This window comes from Haematobia irritans, unplaced genomic scaffold (genome assembly GCF_050003625.1).
Source record: "Haematobia irritans isolate KBUSLIRL unplaced genomic scaffold, ASM5000362v1 scaffold_6, whole genome shotgun sequence".
Taxonomy (NCBI): domain Eukaryota; kingdom Metazoa; phylum Arthropoda; class Insecta; order Diptera; family Muscidae; genus Haematobia; species Haematobia irritans.
In genome coordinates this window covers 32,501-55,000 of record NW_027445819.1, presented here as the reverse complement: position 1 = coordinate 55,000, position 22,500 = coordinate 32,501, and the positions used below count along the sequence as shown (strand labels likewise).

The 22,500-nt window shown below is 42.5% G+C and overlaps 1 protein-coding gene and 3 non-coding genes across 4 annotated transcripts in view; 3 read left to right on the top strand and 1 right to left on the bottom strand.

Annotated features, from left to right (window-relative positions):
* Positions 1-1,854: 1,854 nt before the first annotated feature.
* On the top strand, positions 1,855-3,840 carry LOC142242783 (small subunit ribosomal RNA). The gene has a single exon (XR_012724183.1). It is a non-coding gene; the product is annotated as a small subunit ribosomal RNA (ribosomal RNA).
* Positions 3,841-4,306: 466 nt separating this feature from the next.
* Positions 4,307-4,485, top strand: LOC142242798 (5.8S ribosomal RNA). The gene has a single exon (XR_012724195.1). It is a non-coding gene; the product is annotated as a 5.8S ribosomal RNA (ribosomal RNA).
* Positions 4,486-18,360: 13,875 nt separating this feature from the next.
* LOC142242774 (uncharacterized) lies at positions 18,361-18,681 on the bottom strand. Its single transcript, XM_075314330.1, has 2 exons — positions 18,600-18,681; positions 18,361-18,554 (listed from the first exon to the last, which is right to left on the bottom strand). Exons 1-2 carry the CDS (start codon positions 18,679-18,681, stop codon positions 18,361-18,363), a joined length of 276 nt encoding a protein of 91 aa, XP_075170445.1.
* A 3,784-nt stretch (positions 18,682-22,465) lies between these two features.
* LOC142242782 (small subunit ribosomal RNA) overlaps positions 22,466-22,500 on the top strand; it is a 1,986-nt gene continuing 1,951 nt past the window's right edge. Inside the window, exon 1 of the ribosomal RNA XR_012724181.1 lies at positions 22,466-22,500. This exon is cut by the window's right edge and continues 1,951 nt beyond it. This is a non-coding gene — a ribosomal RNA (small subunit ribosomal RNA).

The window sequence follows — 22,500 nt, the reverse complement described above, 5'->3', positions numbered from 1 at the left end:
CATAAAATGTATAGAATTTGTCAGAAATAAAAGTTTTATACATCAAAATGAATTTGTTTATTAAAGCGTACGTAGTTCTAATGGAAAAAATAAAAAAATATGATTTTCTGTTAACCTTAGGTGTAATTTTTGTGACATTTCCGTTTTATTTCAGTTTTTGGTCTATTTTCTTAAAAATTTTGCAAAAATTCCAAATATTAACGGATATTAGAGCTTTATATCTTAGAATAAAAGAAAATATTATAGCATTATAAAAATATATAAATTTTATAAGAGTTTTTAAGATTTTCTACATTCACATGCAGTTTTATTCGAAAAAGACCATTTTTGGGCAAACTCAAAAAAAATGTAAAAATTTCATAAAAAATCGAAATTTGAACGGAAATGAATGATTTCTATGTCAAACGATGTGATTTAATTTGTTATATTTTTTAGTGGACAAAGAGTTTGGGGTTTTTGGATACATGACACAGTTTTTTTGAAAATATTATTTTTTTGGAAATTTTGGAAAATTAATTTTTTGTTTTTAAATCACTGCTTTATTTTTTTTTTTTAAATGTTATTCCATAATATAATGGCAATTATTAGTAGAAATAAACAAAAAATGATTCGTTTAATTCTATCGACTATAACCGATTTTATTAACAATTTAGCGATTTTGGGCCTTTTTTGAAAAAAAAAATATTTTTTTAAAATTATATACAACAACAAATATGAAATTTTTTTTCACCAAAAAATCCATAATTTCATTCCCGATCGTATGATATATGGTTTATGAAATTTGGACAACGATTTAAGTTTTTATTAAAAAAATACGTGTTTTGCAAGTACCCCAAAACCGCTATTTTATTTTTTGTAATGCTTATATCTCAAAAAGTACGGGAAAGAAAAAAAATTTTTTATGTCAACTGATAGATAATTTTGTTGGGAATATTTATTGTCAAAAGTTTTTATAAATCGTTATAGGTTTTAATTATTAAAAGTATTTAGAAGTTGAAAAAATAACAATTGCGAGACATGTCCGTTGAAACTACTATAGGTAATGGGTCTGTCATGAAAGCAATGGTCGAAGACAAAAATCATTTCACTATGAGCATACTGAATGATATCGACTAAAGCATTGCTAGTGGTTGAACGATGTGTCTTGGGCAAGCACACAGCGACTAGAGCAGACACACAAGCAAGTCAAGCAGTCATTCGGCATTTTAGTCGAGCAATGGCTAGTGTTTGCTATGTGTTTAGTATGGGTTTCGTTGATTTTACTTGAAGTGAATCAATGAGATGCTATGAGTGGTGGTTGATCGAATGGCAAGCGAGCTCGCATGTTAGTATAAGCAAGCAAGTCAGTCGATGGATGAAGTGAAGCAACGACAAACAACGACGACGATGGCACTTAGTTGGGTCATCATATTCATGGTGTGTTTCTTAAATTTCATGCAAGCATTTGAATGAATGTATGGAAGGTAAGAATAAAGGAATATAATTTTCTTTTTTGATTAGTAGCGTTGTTATGAGGCAAAGTAAAATTTGTAAGTCATACACACTGCTATGATGAGGAGAAATGAAAATATTCAGAAATTATGTGTGATTTTTGAAAATGTTTATCAAAATGGTAAACGAAAAATGAAATTTTTAATTTCATATTCAATATCAAGTGTATTATATTGAGAAATATTTTACACTGCGATGTGAAGAAGTAATGTTGAAATAAAATATTACAAAATAATATTGAAAAAAATACAATATTATACCAAAGAATTTGATTTAAAGAGACGAATATGTAGCTATTGCAGCGCATTTCGTTGATTTTTTCAAATTGGTATTTCGATTGAAAAAAATACTATTTAAAACATTATTCTGGTTGATCCTGCCAGTAGTTATATGCTTGTCTCAAAGATTAAGCCATGCATGTCTAAGTACACACGAATTAACAGTGAAACCGCAAAAGGCTCATTATATCAGTTATGGTTCCTTAGATCGTTAACAGTTACTTGGATAACTGTGGTAATTCTAGAGCTAATACATGCATTATAAACACGGACCTTTGGGACGTGTGCTTTTATTAGGCTAAAACCAAGCGATCGCAAGATCGATACTTTGGTTGAACTCTAGATAACTTGCAGATCGTATGGTCTTGTACCGACGACAGATCTTTCAAATGTCTGCCCTATCAACTTTTGATGGTAGTATCTAGGACTACCATGGTTGCAACGGGTAACGGGGAATCAGGGTTCGATTCCGGAGAGGGAGCCTGAGAAACGGCTACCACATCTAAGGAAGGCAGCAGGCGCGTAAATTACCCACTCCCAGCTCGGGGAGGTAGTGACGAAAAATAACAATACAGGACTCATAATAGAGGCCCTGTAATTGGAATGAGTACACTTTAAATCCCTTAACAAGGACCTATTGGAGGGCAAGTCTGGTGCCAGCAGCCGCGGTAACTCCAGCTCCAATAGCGTATATTAAAGTTGTTGCGGTTAAAACGTTCGTAGTTGAACTTGTGCTTCATACGGGTAGTATAGCTATAATTGTAGTTTGTACTATACCTTATGTATGTAAGCGTATTACCGGTGGAGTTCTTATATGCGTTAAATACTTGTATTTGCGTATGTTCCTCCTATTTAAACCTGCTTCAGTGCTCTTCATCGAGTGTTGTTGTGGGCCGGTACAATTACTTTGAACAAATTAGAGTGCTTAAAGCAGGCTCCAAATGCCTGAATATTTTGTGCATGGAATAATGAAATAAGACCTCTGTTCTACTTTCATTGGTTGTTAGATCAAGAGGTAATGATTAATAGAAGCAGTTTGGGGGCATTAGTATTACGACGCGAGAGGTGAAATTCTTGGACCGTCGTAAGACTAACTTAAGCGAAAGCATTTGCCAAAGATGTTTTCATTAATCAAGAACGAAAGTTAGAGGTTCGAAGGCGATCAGATACCGCCCTAGTTCTAACCATAAACGATGCCAGCTAGCAATTGGGTGTAGCTAATTTCATGGCTCTCTCAGTCGCTTCCCGGGAAACCAAAGCTTTTGGGCTCCGGGGGAAGTATGGTTGCAAAGCTGAAACTTAAAGGAATTGACGGAAGGGCACCACCAGGAGTGGAGCCTGCGGCTTAATTTGACTCAACACGGGAAAACTTACCAGGTCCGAACATAAGTGTGTAAGACAGATTGATAGCTCTTTCTCGAATCTATGGGTGGTGGTGCATGGCCGTTCTTAGTTCGTGGAGTGATTTGTCTGGTTAATTCCGATAACGAACGAGACTCAAATATATTAAATAGATGCTTTCAGGATTATGGTGTTGAAGCTTTTATAGCCTTCATTCGCGACCGCAGTAAAATGTGTTAGTGTTTGAATGTGTTTATAAAAGTGGAGCCGTACCTGTTGGTTTGTCCCATTATAAGGTCACTAGCTTCTTAAATGGACAAATTGCGTCTAGCAATAATGAGATTGAGCAATAACAGGTCTGTGATGCCCTTAGATGTCCTGGGCTGCACGCGCGCTACAATGAAAGTATCAACGTGTATTTCCTAGACCGAGAGGTCCGGGTAAACCGCTGAACCACTTTCATGCTTGGGATTGTGAACTGAAACTGTTCACATGAACTTGGAATTCCCAGTAAGTGTGAGTCATTAACTCGCATTGATTACGTCCCTGCCCTTTGTACACACCGCCCGTCGCTACTACCGATTGAATTATTTAGTGAGGTCTCCGGACGTGATCACTGTAACGCCTTGTGTGTTACGGATGTTTCGCAAAAGTTGACCGAACTTGATTATTTAGAGGAAGTAAAAGTCGTAACAAGGTTTCCGTAGGTGAACCTGCGGAAGGATCATTAACGTGTTCCAACCGTAAAACAAAAACGTTCTTTCCATAGCAATATGGTAAGAGCAAAACAAACAAAAAACTTTTACAAAACAAAAATGTATATATTTTATATACACAATGTACTGGGATTTTTCAAACACTTGAAAATTTCATACATTGAGCGATCAACCTAGATCGTAAAAAAACAATGTACTGGTGGATAAATGTTTTTTTGAAATCATACATTGAAAATCATACAATTATAGTTGTACTTATACTTGTTATAAGTTAATGTTCTTTTTTATTTCAATTTAGATTTTCTTAATTGAATTTCTATTGCGAGATATTTAAGAACTAAGACATTCGCAACAAACTTTGTATGTAAAATAGAAAATTATTGAAGAAATTGATATATGCCAATTGATTTTGGTGTATTTTTGATTTCTTTCAATAAAATGAATTGTGACCGTATGTAAAAATATGAAAAAAATAAATATCACTCTAAGCGGTGGATCACTTGGCTCATGGGTCGATGAAGAACGCAGCAAACTGTGCGTCATCGTGTGAACTGCAGGACACATGAACATCGACATTTTGAACGCATATCGCAGTCCATGCTGTAAGGTACTTTAATTAATTTTAAGGTGCTGCTTGGACTACATATGGTTGAGGGTTGTAAGACTATGCTAAATAAGTTGCTTTTATGATCGACCTTAGTTGGTTGTGTTTTAAGCACATATTATATTACTGGATGGAAATTTCGAAAGAGATGAAAATCCATAATATGAATAGTCAAGATAGAAATACCTCATTGAAAAAATCGTAGTATTTTCAAACGAAATACATATATTTTTTTTTCAATTAATTGAGGAAGGTCTAGCATAAAATAATTTATGAACTAGAATTGTCTCTTTTTAAATTGAAAGATATTAGAATAATAATATGGAAAAGAAAAGATTTTTTCAATTGAAAATGATGTATGTCTATTTAAAATGTGGAAATACACAAAATTAGTAAATGTTTAAACAACCTCAACTCATATGGGACTACCCCCTGAATTTAAGCATATTAATGAGGGGAGGAAAAGAAACTAACAAGGATTTTCTTAGTAGCGGCGAGCGAAAAGAAATCAGTTCAGCACTAAGTCACTTTGTCTTTATGGCAAATGTGAGATGCAGTGTATGGAATGTTCAATTTCTAGTATGAGAAATTAGCGATTTAAGTCCTTCTTAAATGAGGCCATTTACCCATAGAGGGTGCCAGGCCCGTATAACGTTAATGATTACTAGAGAGCATTTCCAAAGAGTCGTGTTGCTTGATAGTGCAGCACTAAGTGGGTGGTAAACTCCATCTAAAACTAAATATAACCATGAGACCGATAGTAAACAAGTACCGTGAGGGAAAGTTGAAAAGAACTCTGAATAGAGAGTTAAATAGTACGTGAAACTGCTTAGAGGTTAAGCCCGATGAACCTGAATATCCATATGGAAAATTCAACATTATGACTGTGGTATGAATAATACTGCGGGAATGGTGTGCATTTTTTCTATAAAAGGACATTGTAATCTATTAACATAATGATTTATCATAAGATCATGGCTTAAGTTTATTCAAATTATTATGCTTGCATTTTAACATAGAATAAGTGCCGTTGATTCGATAAAGTGTTGATAGATTTATTATATATAGCGCTTGAATATTTATATTCTATAATGGCATGGTGATCATGATTGCTGTGTTTATTATATGCGTTTATATGATTAACAATGCGAAAGATTCAGGATACCTTCGGGACCCGTCTTGAAACACGGACCAAGGAGTCTAACATATTTGCAAGTTATTGGGAATTAGAAAACCTAATAGCGTAATTAACATAACTATTATGGGATTAGTTTTTAGTCTAGAAATAGTCTATTAATTCAATCCCGGGGCGTTCTATCAGTTATGCATAATAATATTTATATTATTTATGCCTCTAACCAGAGCGTACCTTGAGCATATATGCTGTGACCCGAAAGATGGTGAACTATACTTGATCAGGTTGAAGTCAGGGGAAACCCTGATGGAAGACCGAAACAGTTCTGACGTGCAAATCGATTGTCAGAATTGAGTATAGGGGCGAAAGACCAATCGAACCATCTAGTAGCTGGTTCCCTCCGAAGTTTCCCTCAGGATAGCTGGTGCATTTAAAAATTATGTAAAATAATCTTATCTGGTAAAGCGAATGATTAGAGGCCTTAGGGTCGAAACGACCTTAACCTATTCTCAAACTTTAAATGGGTAAGAACCTCACCTTTCTTGGTATGAAGGTTGTGGTTGTGATATAATGTGCCCAGTGGGCCACTTTTGGTAAGCAGAACTGGCGCTGTGGGATGAACCAAACGTAATGTTACGGTGCCCAAATTAACAACTCATGCAGATACCATGAAAGGCGTTGGTTGCTTAAAACAGCAGGACGGTGGACATGGAAGTCGTAATCCGCTAAGGAGTGTGTAACAACTCACCTGCCGAAGCAACTAGCCCTTAAAATGGATGGCGCTTAAGTTGTATACCTATACATTACCGCTAAAGTAAATGGTTTATGTTCAATCTCGGTTGGATTATAAACTTTGAAACTTTAGTGAGTAGGAGGGTACAATGGTGTGCATGGAAGTGTTTGGCGTAAGCCTGCATGGAGCCGCCATTGGCACAGATCTTGGTGGTAGTAGCAAATAATCGAATGAGACCTTGGAGGACTGAAGTGGAGAAGGGTTTCGTGTGAACAGTGGTTGATCACGAGTTAGTCGGTCCTAAGTTCAAGGCGAAAGCTGAAAATTTTCAAGTTATAATAGCATAAATTTGCGCAAGCTTATTTTGTAATTAAACACTTGAATAATTTTGAACGAAAGGGAATACGGTTCCAATTCCGTAACCTGTTGAGTATCCGTTTGTTATTAAATATGGGCCTTGTGCTCATCCTGGCAACAGGAACGACCATAAAGAAGCCGTCGAGAGATATCGGAAGAGTTTTCTTTTCTGTTTTATAGTCGTACTACCATGGAAGTCTTTCGAAGAGAGATATGGTAGATGGACTAGAAGAGCATGACATTTACTGTTGTGTCGATATTTTCTCCTCGGACCTTGAAAATTTATGGTGGGGTCACGCAAACTTCTCAACAGGCCGTACCAATATCCGCAGCTGGTCTCCAAGGTGAAGAGTCTCTAGTCGATAGAATAATGTAGGTAAGGGAAGTCGGCAAATTAGATCCGTAACTTCGGGATAAGGATTGGCTCTGAAGATTGAGATAGTCGGGCTTGATTGGGAAGCAATAACATGGTTTATGTACTCGTTCTGGGTAAATAGAGGTCTCCGGATCTTGTTCCTCGGATAGTAGTTACGTAACCAATTGTGGAACTTTCTTGCTAAAATTTTTAGGGGATCATCGCAAGGTGTGTTCTCTTTAAATTATAACGACTATCAATTAACAATCAATTCAGAACTGGCACGGACTTGGGGAATCCGACTGTCTAATTAAAACAAAGCATTGTGATGGCCCTAGCGGGTGTTGACACAATGTGATTTCTGCCCAGTGCTCTGAATGTCAAAGTGAAGAAATTCAAGTAAGCGCGGGTAAACGGCGGGAGTAACTACGACTCTCTTAACTACAGTCATTCAGTGCAGACGTGTTTTATATTCGCTCCACTTTACACCGAGTTTTAAGTGGGATAAGAAACAGTTCGCGGGTATTTTTTTAGATGGTTGTGTAGCATAAAGTGTCGTGATCAAGTTGGTGTTATTATTTCGTAAATCGGTTGGCGGATGCCTGAAATATTTGCGGATTACTGAGTCAACTCGGATCTACAATTTCCTTTGTGCTTTGCTGGCATGTGCAGGTGCGTATGTGTGTGTGTATTTTTGTCAACATCATCAAATACAGATACACATAGCTGGCAACACCGCTGCTGACTACTTAGCGGAGCCACGACCCGATAGCGTTGCCCATTGAGAATTTTCTTAGCGACGACACGAGCCAATAGCGTTGCCCATTGAGAATTTTCTTAGCGGCGACACGAGCCACCAGCATTACCGTCCATTGGATACTTGGATGAACGTTAAGTTTAAATATTTCTTATGGGCCGTTTATACTAGGCGGCGGGTATGATACATTTTTGAATTGGGGGATTTTTGGTTGATGAGAGTTTTGCTTTCCTGTGAGGGAGAGTAGGATTAGTGATGGAAACTAGGCAAGCAAGGAGACTAAGGCAAGCCAGCGATTCGGCGAGGCCTCCATCACCAACAGTCAATGAACAGTATAATGAGAACGCCCGACAGGTGGCGGGTATGGACGGGTACGGCCGAGTGTCGCCACAACGAGATCAGAGGCGGCCTGGGGCGAGCCGTCAGCGGCAGCATACCCAGACCATGCAGCAACAACAGCAGCTGCAACAGCGGCGTCGTTCTGATACGAATGGCGGGACAGATGAGCGTGACGGGCAGCAACAACATCAGCGGCAGTTACGTTCGGCACGTCGGCAGCAACAACATCAGCAGCATAGCCATTCACCAGAACTGCAGCACGAACAACAGCTGCGTCCGCGGCGTATGTCGCCCATGCGGCAACAACATCAGCCGCAACGCCAATTGATGGGTGGTTTAAGTGGGGATGATAGGGGGCAGGTGCATGAGGAGCAACAACAGCAGCACCCGTTGCAGCGATCGCCTCAACAACATCAGAGGCGGCTGCGCACCCGTCGGCAACAACAACAGCCATCCCAATCGCCCCATGTACAGGGAAGTCAACAGGGTCAGCAGTTATGCAGCACACCGCCAGAGCATCAACGTGTTCAGATGCAGCGGAGGGGGCTGCGCTCTGGGCGCGTAGAACAACAGCAGGATCAGCCAGCGTTGTACAACTCACCGCTAGAGCAGCAACGGGTTCCGATGCAGTCGCCACCTCAACAACTTCAGAGGCGGCTGCGCTCTAGGCGGGTGGAACGGCAGGGTAGTAACTCATCTTCAGCGCAACAACAAGACCGGGCGGGTTCATCTAGCCCACCGCTAGAGCAGCAACGTGTTCCGATGCAGTCGCCACCTCAACAACAACATAGGCGGCTGCGCTCTAGGCGGGTGGAACAACAGCGTAGAAACTCATCTCCAACGCAACAACTGGAGCGGGAAGACTCCTTTAGCCCACCGCCGGAGCAACAACGTGTTCAGATGCAGCCGGGAGGGCTGAGCTCCGAGCGGGTGGAACAGGTTCAGCAGAACACCAATGTGTCGTCATCACAACCCCAATCGCACGGTACACCAAGCCGAATGGTAAGTCAGCAGGTCCCCCTTAATACGCCGGCACCAGGGTTTCAATGTGCGGTATGCGAGAGAACATTTCTGACCGAGGCAGGTCTGAAGCAGCACATACGCCGAAAAACATGCCGGGGCAACATGAACATAGAGAATCGTTGCAATATATGTCAGAGAACCTTCAACACCTACCCTGGACTGCGTCAACATGAGAGACGCGCACATCCCGAGAGTTACAACAGGGGATTACTCGAGGAAATACCATCAACCTCCCGTCGGGCATGGTCCAGGGATGAGCAGGCGGAGTTGGCATCGGTGGAAGCTGGCATGGACCCTTCAAACCCGTCAGCTATAATTGATCGACTAACCACCATTTCCAGCAGGTCGAGGGATGCCATTAAAAAGAGACGTCAACGGAGGTCCTATATGGCGACGGTGGCGGCCTTGAGGGAAGAGGCTCAGAACGCGGCGGAGCAGGGAGAGGAGACCGAGTATGAGTCGGCGGAGGAGGGTGGAGGTGGGGACCAGAGTGCGGAATCTTTTCTGGAATGCCTCACTGGACTGGACCTGGGTGAGGCGGACTCGCACTTAAGAGAGAGAATAGTGCGTACTCGAGATATAGCGGCGCTGGACGGGCTGGTTGAATCCATTACCCGCCAATACGGCAGAGAGGTTAGCTCCTTTTCCCAATACGAGGACAGGTTTGTGATAACCGAGGTGTTAGGCCCGCGGCGAAGACGAGCGAAAGAATACCGCCTTGCGCAGAAGGAGTACACAGCTAACCCCAAAAACCTAGCGAGACGCATATTGGATGGTCATGGATGGTCGTCCAACATGTCGGCGGGGATGCGGGAGGCGGAGGAGAGGTTTGCTGGAATCTTCTCAGTGGAATCTACGGCCGACGAAGAACCTATAGCCGACGTATATACCACGCAGACAACTGTGTCAGAACCAATCTCGAGGGAAGAAATAATCAGTACGCTGAGGGCAATGCGTACGCAGACTCCTGGTCCGGATGGGGTAAGGCTCAGCTCGTTGCGGAGAATCAGCATCGATAGGCTTCTTCTCCTATTTAACGCTTCCCTATGGCTAAGTTACACACCTACGGCGCTTAAGAGGAGTAGGACAGTATTGCTGCCTAAAGCGGTGAGCGGAGGAGTAGATGCAACAGCCAGTTGGAGACCGATCACGATCTCCTCGATAATAATCAGGCTCTTTCATAAAATCTTGGGCCGGAGGCTTGAGCGCATCCAGTTGGCCAGAAATCAGAGGGGCTTCTGCAGGTTGGACGGATGCTTCGCAAATGTGGCAGTTACGAACGCACTTATAAAGCTGCTGAGACGGGAGGGTAAGCCGGTGTGTATGGTGTCAGTGGATATTTCCAAGGCGTTCGATACCATGTCTCATCGTAGCGTCATTAGGGCTCTACGCCGAGTCAATTTGGACAGCAGAACTCTGAGCTACATAGAGCAGAATTTGTCCGGAGCAACCACCTCATTTGGCGATACGGGTGATGCGGTGGGTGTCAATAGGGGCGTTAAACAAGGGGACCCTATCTCTCCCTTGTTATTCAACATAGTGATGGATGAACTTCTCGCTAGACTCGATGGGTTCTCCGGCGTTGAGATAGGAGGTCAGAAAATTACAGCTCTGGCCTACGCGGATGACATATTGTTATTCGCGAAGTCCGCCGATGATGCGTCCAGGATGATGGAGCGTGTGTTGGCATTCGTCGATGCGAGAGGCATGGCAATTAATGAGAGGAAGAGTCATGTAATCAGACTTGAGACTGTCCCGAGTAAAAAGAAGGTGGCTATACAGGGTGGTGCTTTGCGGTGTGGGGAGGTGCAGATTGCGGCGGTCGGGGTGGAGGAGGTGGTGAGGTATTTGGGTGCTGAATTCACCCCGTTCGGAGAACACACGGTGACGAACGAGTCCCTCTTCGTACATCTCCAGCGGCTTAAGAGAGCACCCCTTAAGCCTGCTCAAAAGCTGAGAATGCTGAGCGATTTCCTGCTGCCTCACTATGTTGCCTTTTTTCAGCAGCCCACAATTACGAGAAAAGTACTTAAGGAAGCGGACAGGAAGATTAGGTGCTTCGTGAGGGGAATCCTTCATCTAAATCCTCATTCACATAACTCAATACTGCACGCGCCGTTGAAGGAGGGCGGCTTGGGCCTTATGTGTCTAGCGGAGAGGATACCAGGGATAATAGCGGGTAGGCTGACCCGGCTCCGGGAGGCCGATGAGATCTTTGCGGCGGTGGTGGACGCGGAGGCGAATTGGAGGGGACGGGTCCAGGGAATGGTCCTACCGATCAGCCGGAAAACAGATAATGTAGAACACCATTCATCTCGGCTGAACGCGTCATTCTCGGGGTGTGGAGGCCTAAGACAGGTGAACGGCGACAAGGCATGTAGCAGTTGGGTATATGACCCTCCGCCATTTTGGTCGGGGGAGGACTATGTGCGTGCAGTGCAGCTGCGTTTTAATCTGTTACCCTGTAGAGCTATACCCTCAAACCCGGTGAATCAGAGGAGGTGCAGAGCGGAGGGGTGCAGGCGGCAGGAGACGGTATGCCACGTGCTGCAGGCGTGCCCCCTGACGCACGCCGACAGAATAAATCGCCACAATTTTGTGCAAGACCGGCTAGTGGCGGCGGCGAGGCGGAAAGGATGGGTGGTCCACATTGAGAAACACGTATACTGCGATGAGGGACTCCGAAAGCCAGACATGATTTTTGTAAAAGGCTCCCGGGTGATAGTGTCTGATGTCGGAGTGCATTGGGAGGGAGAGGAGCCATTGACCACCCATCACGAGGCGAAGCGGCGCCATTATTCGTCAGCGTCGTTCCTGCGGAAGCTAGGCGAACTTTTTCCTGGCACGAGTGTTGATGTGCTGCCGTTCATTGTGGGTGCCAGGGGCGGCTGGTGTAGGGACAACGTGGGCCTGATGGAGGCGTTGGAGCTTCATAAGGGCCTGGTGCGAGAGGTGGTGACCGGGGCGATTAAGGGCGGCCTAATTACACACGCCAAGTTCATGAGGTGCGTTTGGGAGGCGACCTCGTAAAATTTATTGTCAGGGTGATTTATTGTACTGTTTATGATGTGTTAATATATATATAACTGGCTGTATGTATTTATATAAATTAACTAGTTTTAATTAATATTAAATATAATTCGGTACAGTTGATATTTAATTCGGTACACGATCGCCGTAAGTCAGGTCGAAACTAGTCCGTTTCTAGGGACTCATCCTTATTTAAATAAATCTTGTATGGTATATAGTTTCAAATACTTTAGCTTTAAGTAAATGGAATTAACTATGTATAGGATTTTAAGTAAATAAAGATGAATTTTAATAGCCAAATGCCTCGTCATCTAATTAGTGACGCGCATGAATGGATTAACGAGATTCCTACTGTCCCTATCTACTTGTGAGCGATCTTTTGAGGGAGTAAGTTGTTTTGCGATTTGGCTGCGTTGAAAGATAGTGAAAGTGAAGTGTGAAGTGTTGGGAGAGAAGTGTTGAAGTGTTTTGGAGCAATTGTAAGTATTGTAATTGTTCTGAATTGTTGTTGGGGAATCCATTGGGGTAAAAGTGAGACAGGTTGGACATTGGAATTGGACAGTGGACAGTGGACATTGGAATTGGACAGTGGAGAATCTGAGAGGGATGGGTCCTCCGGAGAAGAGTAGGAGTGTTAGTAGAGGTGGTGAGTTGACGGACGTTTCGATGGTTACATCTGACTCGGAGGTGGCTAAGGAGATGGGGGTGGCTGTGGGTGGTAAGAAGAAGCGTAAGTTGGGGTCGCCGAAGAAGGGGGTGGTAGGTGATGTTGGGGTGGGTGATGATGTTGGTGGAGGGGGGGTAATGGCAAGGGAGAGTAGGCCTCGTAAGCGTCGTGTGGCTGGGATGACCAGTGGTGGAGTGAAGGGAATGAAGGAGGTGACTCAGGGCCTGATGGATATGCTGTTGGATGGTGGTGTTGATAAGGGAGTGATAAAGGTTGCTATGGGTTACATGGGGAAGTTGGAGGAAATGTATATGGAGGTGTTGGTGGAGAATGAGGGCCTTAAGGGGCAGCTGAGTGCATACAAGGCTGTAGTTGGGGGTGGTGAAGCGGGTGTGCAGAGGCGCCCGGTGACAGGGGGCGATGATGTGGTGATTCGTCCGGCTGCGGTGGCTGAGGAGAGGCGGCCGGTGATGGGCGGCGATGGAGTGTTTGTTCGTCCGGCTGCGGTGACTGAGAGAAGGCCAGTGGAAACATGGTCGGTGGTTGTGAAAGGGAAGGGTGGGACGTCGTCTGGAGATGTGGTGAAGAAGGTGGTTGAGGAGGTTGGTCCGTCACTTGGTGTGCGTGTGCACGATATTAGGCCAATGAAGGATGGTGGCGCTGTCATTCGGACGCCATCGGTGGCAGAGAGGGAGAAAATAGCAGGCAACGGGAAGTTTGCTGAGGTGGGGTTGGAGGTGGCAGTGAAGGACAAGCTGGGGCCGAAGGTGGTGGTGCGCGGTGTTCATGCCAATATTACACCGGATGAATTTATGCGTGAGTTGTATGCGCTGAATTTGAAGGGCGAGTTAGATGAGGGGCAATTTAGGAAGAATGTCCGTTTGGTGACTGGTCCATGGAAGGCGGATGGTAGACCAGTTAATGTGACCTTGGAGTGTACTCCACGGGTGGCGGATAGGTTGGCTGGTGATGGTGTGTATATAAAATGGTTTAGATTTAGTGCTCGGCTACAGGATGCGGTTCCAGCTTGTCATAGGTGCTATGGTTTTGACCATCGTTTGAGGGATTGTCGTTTTAGGGACGATGTGTGCCGTCGTTGTGGTCAGGAGGGTCATGTAATTTGGAGGTGTGATCAGGCAGTTCACTGTAGGAACTGTCACTTTAAGGGGCTGGCGGCGGATCACATGATGATTTCGATGGCATGTCCTTTGTATGCGGCGATGGTGGCTAGGGCGAACGCAAGACATAAAGATGGAGACGACGATATTACAATATAATTGTCAGCGGTCAGAGGCGGTAACTTTGAATTTTTATCAGACGATGTGTCGCGTGGGTTGTTCGGTTGCGCTGTTGCAGGAGCCGTATGCCGTGGACGGCAGGCTGATTGGTCTGCCGGGGGGGATGCGGGTCTTTACGGACAGTGGGGGTGACTCTGCTATAGTTGTAGCTGACAGGGACTTGGACTGTACGGAGATTAGTAGTAGCCAATGGGGGGTCTGCATTAGTGCAGAAGGGGGGTTTGGGAGGATGTTCTTGGCTAGCATCTATTGTAGGTTTAGCGGCGATTTGGAGCCTTATCTAATGTATATGGATTCGGTGCTACTACTGGCTAGTAGCATTCCGTTAATCCTTGGTATGGACGCGAATGCAATGTCTCCGATGTGGTTCTCTAAGGATGACGGACGTACGTCCGCTCATCGGAACCGCACTCGGGGAGAATTGCTCTGCGAATGGATGCTGGGGAATGGCGTCGGTGTGCTTAATGAGCCGAGTGATCTATATACATTTGATGGTCCGGTCGGTGTTAGTGACATAGACGTGACAGCTGCAAATGGGGCAGCGCTGACAGCTTACCGTTTTAGGTGGAGGGTGTGTGACGCATGGGGGATTGGCGACCATAATGTCATTGAGATTACGGTCGGCTCTGCTAGACGGACGAGGGAGACTGAACGATCGAGGTGCTGGTACGATCGTGACGTGGACTGGGACAATTATGCGGACTGTTTTAGGGCGACAGCATCAGCAATGTCTTTGGATGACTTCGGTAGACTGACGATAGATGACCAGATCACTAAGGTGGATGAATGGATGACCACGGTGAATGATGCACTCCTTGGTAGGCGTCGTTACGTTAGACCAAGTCGAGTAAAGTGGTGGACCCATGAGTTGGAGACGATGCGGAGGAATGTTAGGCGTCTCCGGAAGAGATTCCAGAGATCCCGAAGTTCCAATGCTGAAGACCTGACTCAGCGTAGATCGGAATATCTTGGTGCTCTTAGGACGTACAAGGACAGATTAGTTAGGTCTAAAGAGGACAGTTTTAGGAGATTTGTACTGGACAATAGGGATGATCCTTGGGGTAAGGTATATCGCGCATGCCGGCGTGATGGGTCTGTAGGTCAGGTTGACTTGGGCGGGCTTCAAGTTGGTGACACTGTGTTGACTTCTTGGAGTGCATGTGCTAGGGTACTAATGGGAACATTCTTTCCAGAGGCGGATGAATTTGATTACGCTCCCAGTGTGGAGATGATCGTTCCTCCGCATCTGGAAATGAATGAGATAGAGGACAGTGTCCGTAGGCTCAGATGTGGGAAAGCGCCTGGGATGGATGGTATGACTGGACAGATGTGTAAAAACATCTGGAAGGCCATACCCGAGTATGTTGAGCTACTTCTGGGTAGATGTGTCCGAGAGGGTTATTTTCCGGATGTGTGGAAACATGCCAAAGTTGTGGTACTTCTGAAGTCTCCTGATCGATTGAGGAGTAATCCGAGATCGTATCGGGGCATCAGTCTCCTACCGGTACTTGCAAAAGTACTGGAAAGGATAATGGTGTTTCGGCTACAGGAGTGCTATACCGATGGCATATCCCCACATCAGTTTGGTTTCCGTGAGGGTAAGGGTACTGTGGATGCGTGGCAGCATGTCCAGCAAAGTCTAGGGGAATGTGTGTCCAGATATGTACTTGGCATATTTGTTGACTTTAAAGGGGCGTTTGATTATTTGTCTTGGGGTAGTGTTCTAAGGAGACTACAAGAGATGGGTTGCAGGGAGATTAACTTATGGAAGAGTTATTTCTCTCGGAGGAAGGCGTGTATGGTTGGTTCCGTTAACACTGTATGGGGGGATGTTACAAGAGGTTGTCCGCAGGGGTCGATATGTGCCCCATATATATGGGATCTTATGATGGATCCGTTACTACGAGACTTGGCTGGGATTTTTAGGGTTTGTGCATATGCAGATGACTTACTCATTATGGTTGAGGGTACTGCACGCATAGATTTGGAGCGTCGTGGCGAAATGGCCATGCGTATTGTGGATGCCTGGGGTAGACGTGTGGGTGTTGATGTCGCTGTGGAGAAGACGTCTACCATGTTTTTGAAAGGCTCTTTGTCACGCAATCGTCCACCAATTGTCCGATTCAGGGGTGCGGGTATAAGGTATGTGCGACAGGTCAGGTATCTTGGTTTGACAATGACCGAGCGTTTGGGTTTCCTAGTTCATTTCGACGGGATCAAGGAGAAGCTGATTCATTTGGCGGGCAAGCTTAGGCGTGTTCTCCGATCTGAGTGGGGTCTCTCGAGGCGGGCAGTCAGGACTGTATATGGTGGTCTATTTGCCGCTTGTGCGACATATGGGGCACCTATATGGTATAAGGCTGCTTTAGGTTTATATGGCCGAAGGAAGATTAACTCATGTCAGAGGATCGCGATGATGGCATGCTTGCCAGTGTGCAGAACGGTATCTACGGAGGCACTTCAGGTTTTGCTGGGTGTGATGCCTTTCGACTTGGTTGCGCTCGGACTGGCTATAATGTATAGGGTCAAGCGGGGAATTCCGCTTGAGGATGAGGAGTGGCTCACGGCATCTGAGATTGCGGAAGGGGATCATAGGCGGCTCAAGGCACTCCTTATGGAGCGTCTTGATGTTAGGTGGAGGACGAGATGGACTGACAGTGACAACGGGCGGGCGACTTTTGCTTTTATTCCAGACGCGACGTTCGTACGGGACCGTCCAGATTTTGGTTTCGGCCTTAGTCTGGGCTATATACTGACCGGACACGGTCCTTTCAATGCATTTTTGCATGAGAGGAACTTGTCCAGGACTGCTTGGTGTGATTGTGGGGGTTTGGTGACTGAGGACTGGAGGCATGTACTGACGGAATGCCATTACTATGATGACCTGAGAGATTTAGGTGCTATGGGTATTACCCGTAGCGGTTCGTCTTGGGATGTTAGCAGGGCCTTAGGTGACGGGAGGACGTTTGCAAGGTTGGCCACCTTTGCAAGGGAGGTGATTATTAGGAGAAGGACGAGACTTAGTGGAGGTGGATCAACAGACTAGTTGCTCCGCGGTGTTTTGGCTTCTGTTTTCAGTGCGACTGGACGCCTAGCGCGTCACATCGTCTGTGTAATTCAGGGTTACTGCTGATGACTGCTGACGGCCGACTGAGTTGTTTTCTGGGTTTCACTCTAGGTGTGGATGTTTGTGCCCTTCACCCGTGAGGGTGTTGTTCGTCTAATTGGTGTCTTGTGTTATTTGTTTGTGTTGTGTTGTCCGCTGCTGCGCCAGGTGCTGGCTCTTGAAGCGCCCGTGAGGGCTGCTTGTTAATTGTAGTGGCGTCGTAATTGTTCTTTGGTGTTGTGTGTGTATTGGGGACGTTGTCTTTGATCGTCCATTCTGCGGCGTTGATTTGGTGATCCTTCTAGGTGACCAGTCCGGGACTATTTGGGGTCCAACTGGTAGTAGCTTCGGCTACGAGGTCTGACCAGAGCACCTAATCTGGTACCACGGGAGTCAGGAGCCCCTGGGATTCGTCCCAGCCTGACTATGGTGAGGACCCTGTTTAGGGTGAAACGTGGTGGCTGTGGTTTAACACCCATATCGCGGGTAGAGCTTTAGCTCGGTGTGGAGTTGCATCTATCAACCGGTTGCCGTTTAAACCAGAAAACGGAAGGAGTTTTGGATAGGCTCCGCTCCTCACCAAGGAGGTGAACACGTCCAAATACGTGGGATCGAATTGGTACCTGTACACGCTTGTGTATGGGGGCGATGGTGGGCGCATTATTTCCACCCCTGAGTTTTGGACTCCGCAGGGTTAGGCCGTAACGGCGGGTATCTGCGTTAACAAAACATCAAACCTGTCCCTATCTACTATCTAGCGAAACCACAGCCAAGGGAACGGGCTTGGAATAATTAGTGGGGAAAGAAGACCCTGTTGAGCTTGACTCTAATCTGGCAGTGTAAGGAGACATAAGAGGTGTAGAATAAGTGGGAGATATTGGTCCTCGGGCCTTTATCGACAATGAAATACCACTACTCTTATTGTTTCCTTACTTACTTGATTAAGTGGAACGTGTATCATTTCTTAGCCATTTTACGGATATATTTATATATCTTATGGTATTGGGGTTTGATGCAAGCTTCTTGATCAAAGTACTAAGAGTTTGTTATATAATTGTAAACAAATCTCGATGAGATGATGGTATTTCGGTGCTATTGTCGTATTTGAAATTTGGTATAACTCCTAATACTCAGGTATGATCCAATTCAAGGACATTGCCAGGTAGGGAGTTTGACTGGGGCGGTACATCTCTCAAATAATAACGGAGGTGTCCCAAGGCCAGCTCAGTGCGGACAGAAACCACACATAGAGCAAAAGGGCAAATGCTGACTTGATCTCGGTGTTCAGTACACACAGGGACAGCAAAAGCTCGGCCTATCGATCCTTTTGGTTTAAGGAGTTTTTAACAAGAGGTGTCAGAAAAGTTACCACAGGGATAACTGGCTTGTGGCGGCCAAGCGTTCATAGCGACGTCGCTTTTTGATCCTTCGATGTCGGCTCTTCCTATCATTGTGAAGCAAAATTCACCAAGCGTTGGATTGTTCACCCATGCAAGGGAACGTGAGCTGGGTTTAGACCGTCGTGAGACAGGTTAGTTTTACCCTTCTAATGACAATATGTTGTTGCGACAGCATTCCTGCGTAGTACGAGAGGAACCGCAGGTACGGACCTATGGCACAATACTTGTTCGAGCGAACAGTGGTATGACGCTACGTCCGTTGGATTATGCCTGAACGCCTCTAAGGTCGTATCCGAGCTGGACTGCAATGATAAAAATGGGGCAATTGCATTGTATGGCTATTAAACCATTTAAAGTTTATTTCTGATAAACGACAATGGATGTGATGCCAATGTTATTTGTAACATAGCAAATGTAGGAGGATTCTATCACCTGCATGCCGCGCTAGTTACTTATAAAAACATTATTTAATACAATGACAATGCCTAGAATCAATTGTAAACGACTTTTTTAACGGGCGAGGTGTTGTAAGTGGTAGAGCAGCTGCCATACTGCGATCCACTGAAACTTATCCTCTGCTTGACGATTCGATATGAAATCGATTCGATAATAAATCTAAAACCAACAAAATGCAAAATAGCGATTTTGTTTAGAAGCTATATGCCTAGCATGTACTACTCAACAAAATCCTGTCTTTCATTTGTCGGTTTGGAAGCATGTGACAACAGCAGGCTTTTCTGATTCAAAGATTTTTTTCTTTTGAAATCCAGAATAAAACTATGCTTAGTTCGCTTCCATCGATATTAAAAATGTATTCAAAATGTGTTTAGTCTTCATATTAGAGACTTGTATAAAATTTTCAAATCTTCAAGTCATTTGATTGATTTGTTGTTGAAATTGCCAAAGTGTTTTTAAGTTATATTGACTTGGTTGGAGCACTTTCTGTTGAAATATTGTATAATTGAAATATTGAAAATATTTTTTCATCACATAGGAGATTCTAAAATATTTGCTTTTCGATAAAACAGCCAAAATATTTGGATTGGAAAAGGTATTATATCTTCATAGAGTGAGGTGGTCCACTTTAACTTTAACGATTCAATTCGAACTCGTGTGTGTACATTAAACAAACATTTCATTACTAAATAACTAAAAAGTCATGAATATTATTATGTATTTTATTGAGAAACCATCATCTAGGATTTCTTTACACTAGATGAATTTACACTAGCCTACAAAAATATCACCTTTTCCACTTGAACAAATTCACGTTTTTGACATTATACAAAAAAATTAATATTTTTTTGGAATATAATTTTATAATTTTTTCAACCGTACATTTATATACGAACAAACTTAGAAAGTTATGGCCTTTTATTAAGAATTTTACGAAAATATTTCATTAATATGGTATTTTTCGCACACGTCCGTTGGATTATGCCTGGATTAATATGGTTTCAAGAATTTTGTGGAATTTTAGTATAAGAAATTTATGGTATTTTATGGCGATTTAAGAAATTTTCGAGAATTATATTTGGCGTTTCGGGAGTAGAAAAGGACGTCTTCTGTATAATATGTATTATAGAAATAAGGAGAGACACGCGAAAAAGTGGTATTTTGAGCAGCCGGCCCGCCGGGCCGGCATTTTTCGCACTAAATGTTGCAGAGGGACAGTAGGAATTTATCTTCTGGAGTTTTAAAGTAATAAAATATATTGAGGGGGTCATTCCATTGAAGTATATCCAAATAATTTAATCCGCCGATCAAAAAAACGCACATTTTTGAAATTTGAAGACTTTGTCAAAAATTTCCCCTAAAAACTCATATAAATTTGTGAAAATCTAACCAATTTTCAGGTTTTATGGATTAAAATGTTTGTATTTATTAGTACTTTCATCGTAATAAGAAAACATTTATATATTTTCATTGTTTGGTAAAAATTTTGCGAAAATCCCGTTTTTGAGTAAAATCAAATTTACCATAAAATGTATAGAATTTGTCAGAAATAAAAGTTTTATACATCAAAATGAATTTGTTTATTAAAGCGTACGTAGTTCTAATGGAAAAAATAAAAAAATATGATTTTCTGTTAACCTTAGGTGTAATTTTTGTGACATTTCCGTTTTATTTCAGTTTTTGGTCTATTTTCTTAAAAATTTTGCAAAAATTCCAAATATTAACGGATATTAGAGCTTTATATCTTAGAATAAAAGAAAATATTATAGCATTATAAAAATATATAAATTTTATAAGAGTTTTTAAGATTTTCTACATTCACATGCAGTTTTATTCGAAAAAGACCATTTTTGGGCAAACTCAAAAAAAATGTAAAAATTTCATAAAAAATCGAAATTTGAACGGAAATGAATGATTTCTATGTCAAACGATGTGATTTAATTTGTTATATTTTTTAGTGGACAAAGAGTTTGGGGTTTTTGGATACATGACACAGTTTTTTTGAAAATATTATTTTTTTTGGAAATTTTGGAAAATTAATTTTTTGTTTTTAAATCACTGCTTTATTTTTTTTTTTAAATGTTATTCCATAATATAATGGCAATTATTAGTAGAAATAAACAAAAAATGATTCGTTTAATTCTATCGACTATAACCGATTTTATTAACAATTTAGCGATTTTGGGCCTTTTTTGAAAAAAAAAAAATATTTTTTTAAAATTATATACAACAACAAATATGAAATTTTTTTTCACCAAAAAATCCATAATTTCATTCCCGATCGTATGATATATGGTTTATGAAATTTGGACAACGATTTAAGTTTTTATTAAAAAAATACGTGTTTTGCAAGTACCCCAAAACCGCTATTTTATTTTTTGTAATGCTTATATCTCAAAAAGTACGGGAAAGAAAAAAAATTTTTTATGTCAACTGATAGATAATTTTGTTGGGAATATTTATTGTCAAAAGTTTTTATAAATCGTTATAGGTTTTAATTATTAAAAGTATTTAGAAGTTGAAAAAATAACAATTGCGAGACATGTCCGTTGAAACTACTATAGGTAATGGGTCTGTCATGAAAGCAATGGTCGAAGACAAAAATCATTTCACTATGAGCATACTGAATGATATCGACTAAAGCATTGCTAGTGGTTGAACGATGTGTCTTGGGCAAGCACACAGCGACTAGAGCAGACACACAAGCAAGTCAAGCAGTCATTCGGCATTTTAGTCGAGCAATGGCTAGTGTTTGCTATGTGTTTAGTATGGGTTTCGTTGATTTTACTTGAAGTGAATCAATGAGATGCTATGAGTGGTGGTTGATCGAATGGCAAGCGAGCTCGCATGTTAGTATAAGCAAGCAAGTCAGTCGATGGATGAAGTGAAGCAACGACAAACAACGACGACGATGGCACTTAGTTGGGTCATCATATTCATGGTGTGTTTCTTAAATTTCATGCAAGCATTTGAATGAATGTATGGAAGGTAAGAATAAAGGAATATAATTTTCTTTTTTGATTAGTAGCGTTGTTATGAGGCAAAGTAAAATTTGTAAGTCATACACACTGCTATGATGAGGAGAAATGAAAATATTCAGAAATTATGTGTGATTTTTGAAAATGTTTATCAAAATGGTAAACGAAAAATGAAATTTTTAATTTCATATTCAATATCAAGTGTATTATATTGAGAAATATTTTACACTGCGATGTGAAGAAGTAATGTTGAAATAAAATATTACAAAATAATATTGAAAAAAATACAATATTATACCAAAGAATTTGATTTAAAGAGACGAATATGTAGCTATTGCAGCGCATTTCGTTGATTTTTTCAAATTGGTATTTCGATTGAAAAAAATACTATTTAAAACATTATTCTGGTTGATCCTGCCAGTAGTTATATGCTTGT

Excerpts from the sequence above, each read along its gene's own strand:
- LOC142242774 (XM_075314330.1), bottom strand. The coding sequence starts at position 18,681 with ATGATAGGAAGAGCCGACATCGAAGGATCAAAAAGCGACGTCGCTATG. Across the intron at positions 18,555-18,599 it reads ACAAGCCAGTTATCCCTGTG|GATCGATAGGCCGAGCTTTT; the intron begins GTAACTTTTCTG and ends TTAAACCAAAAG.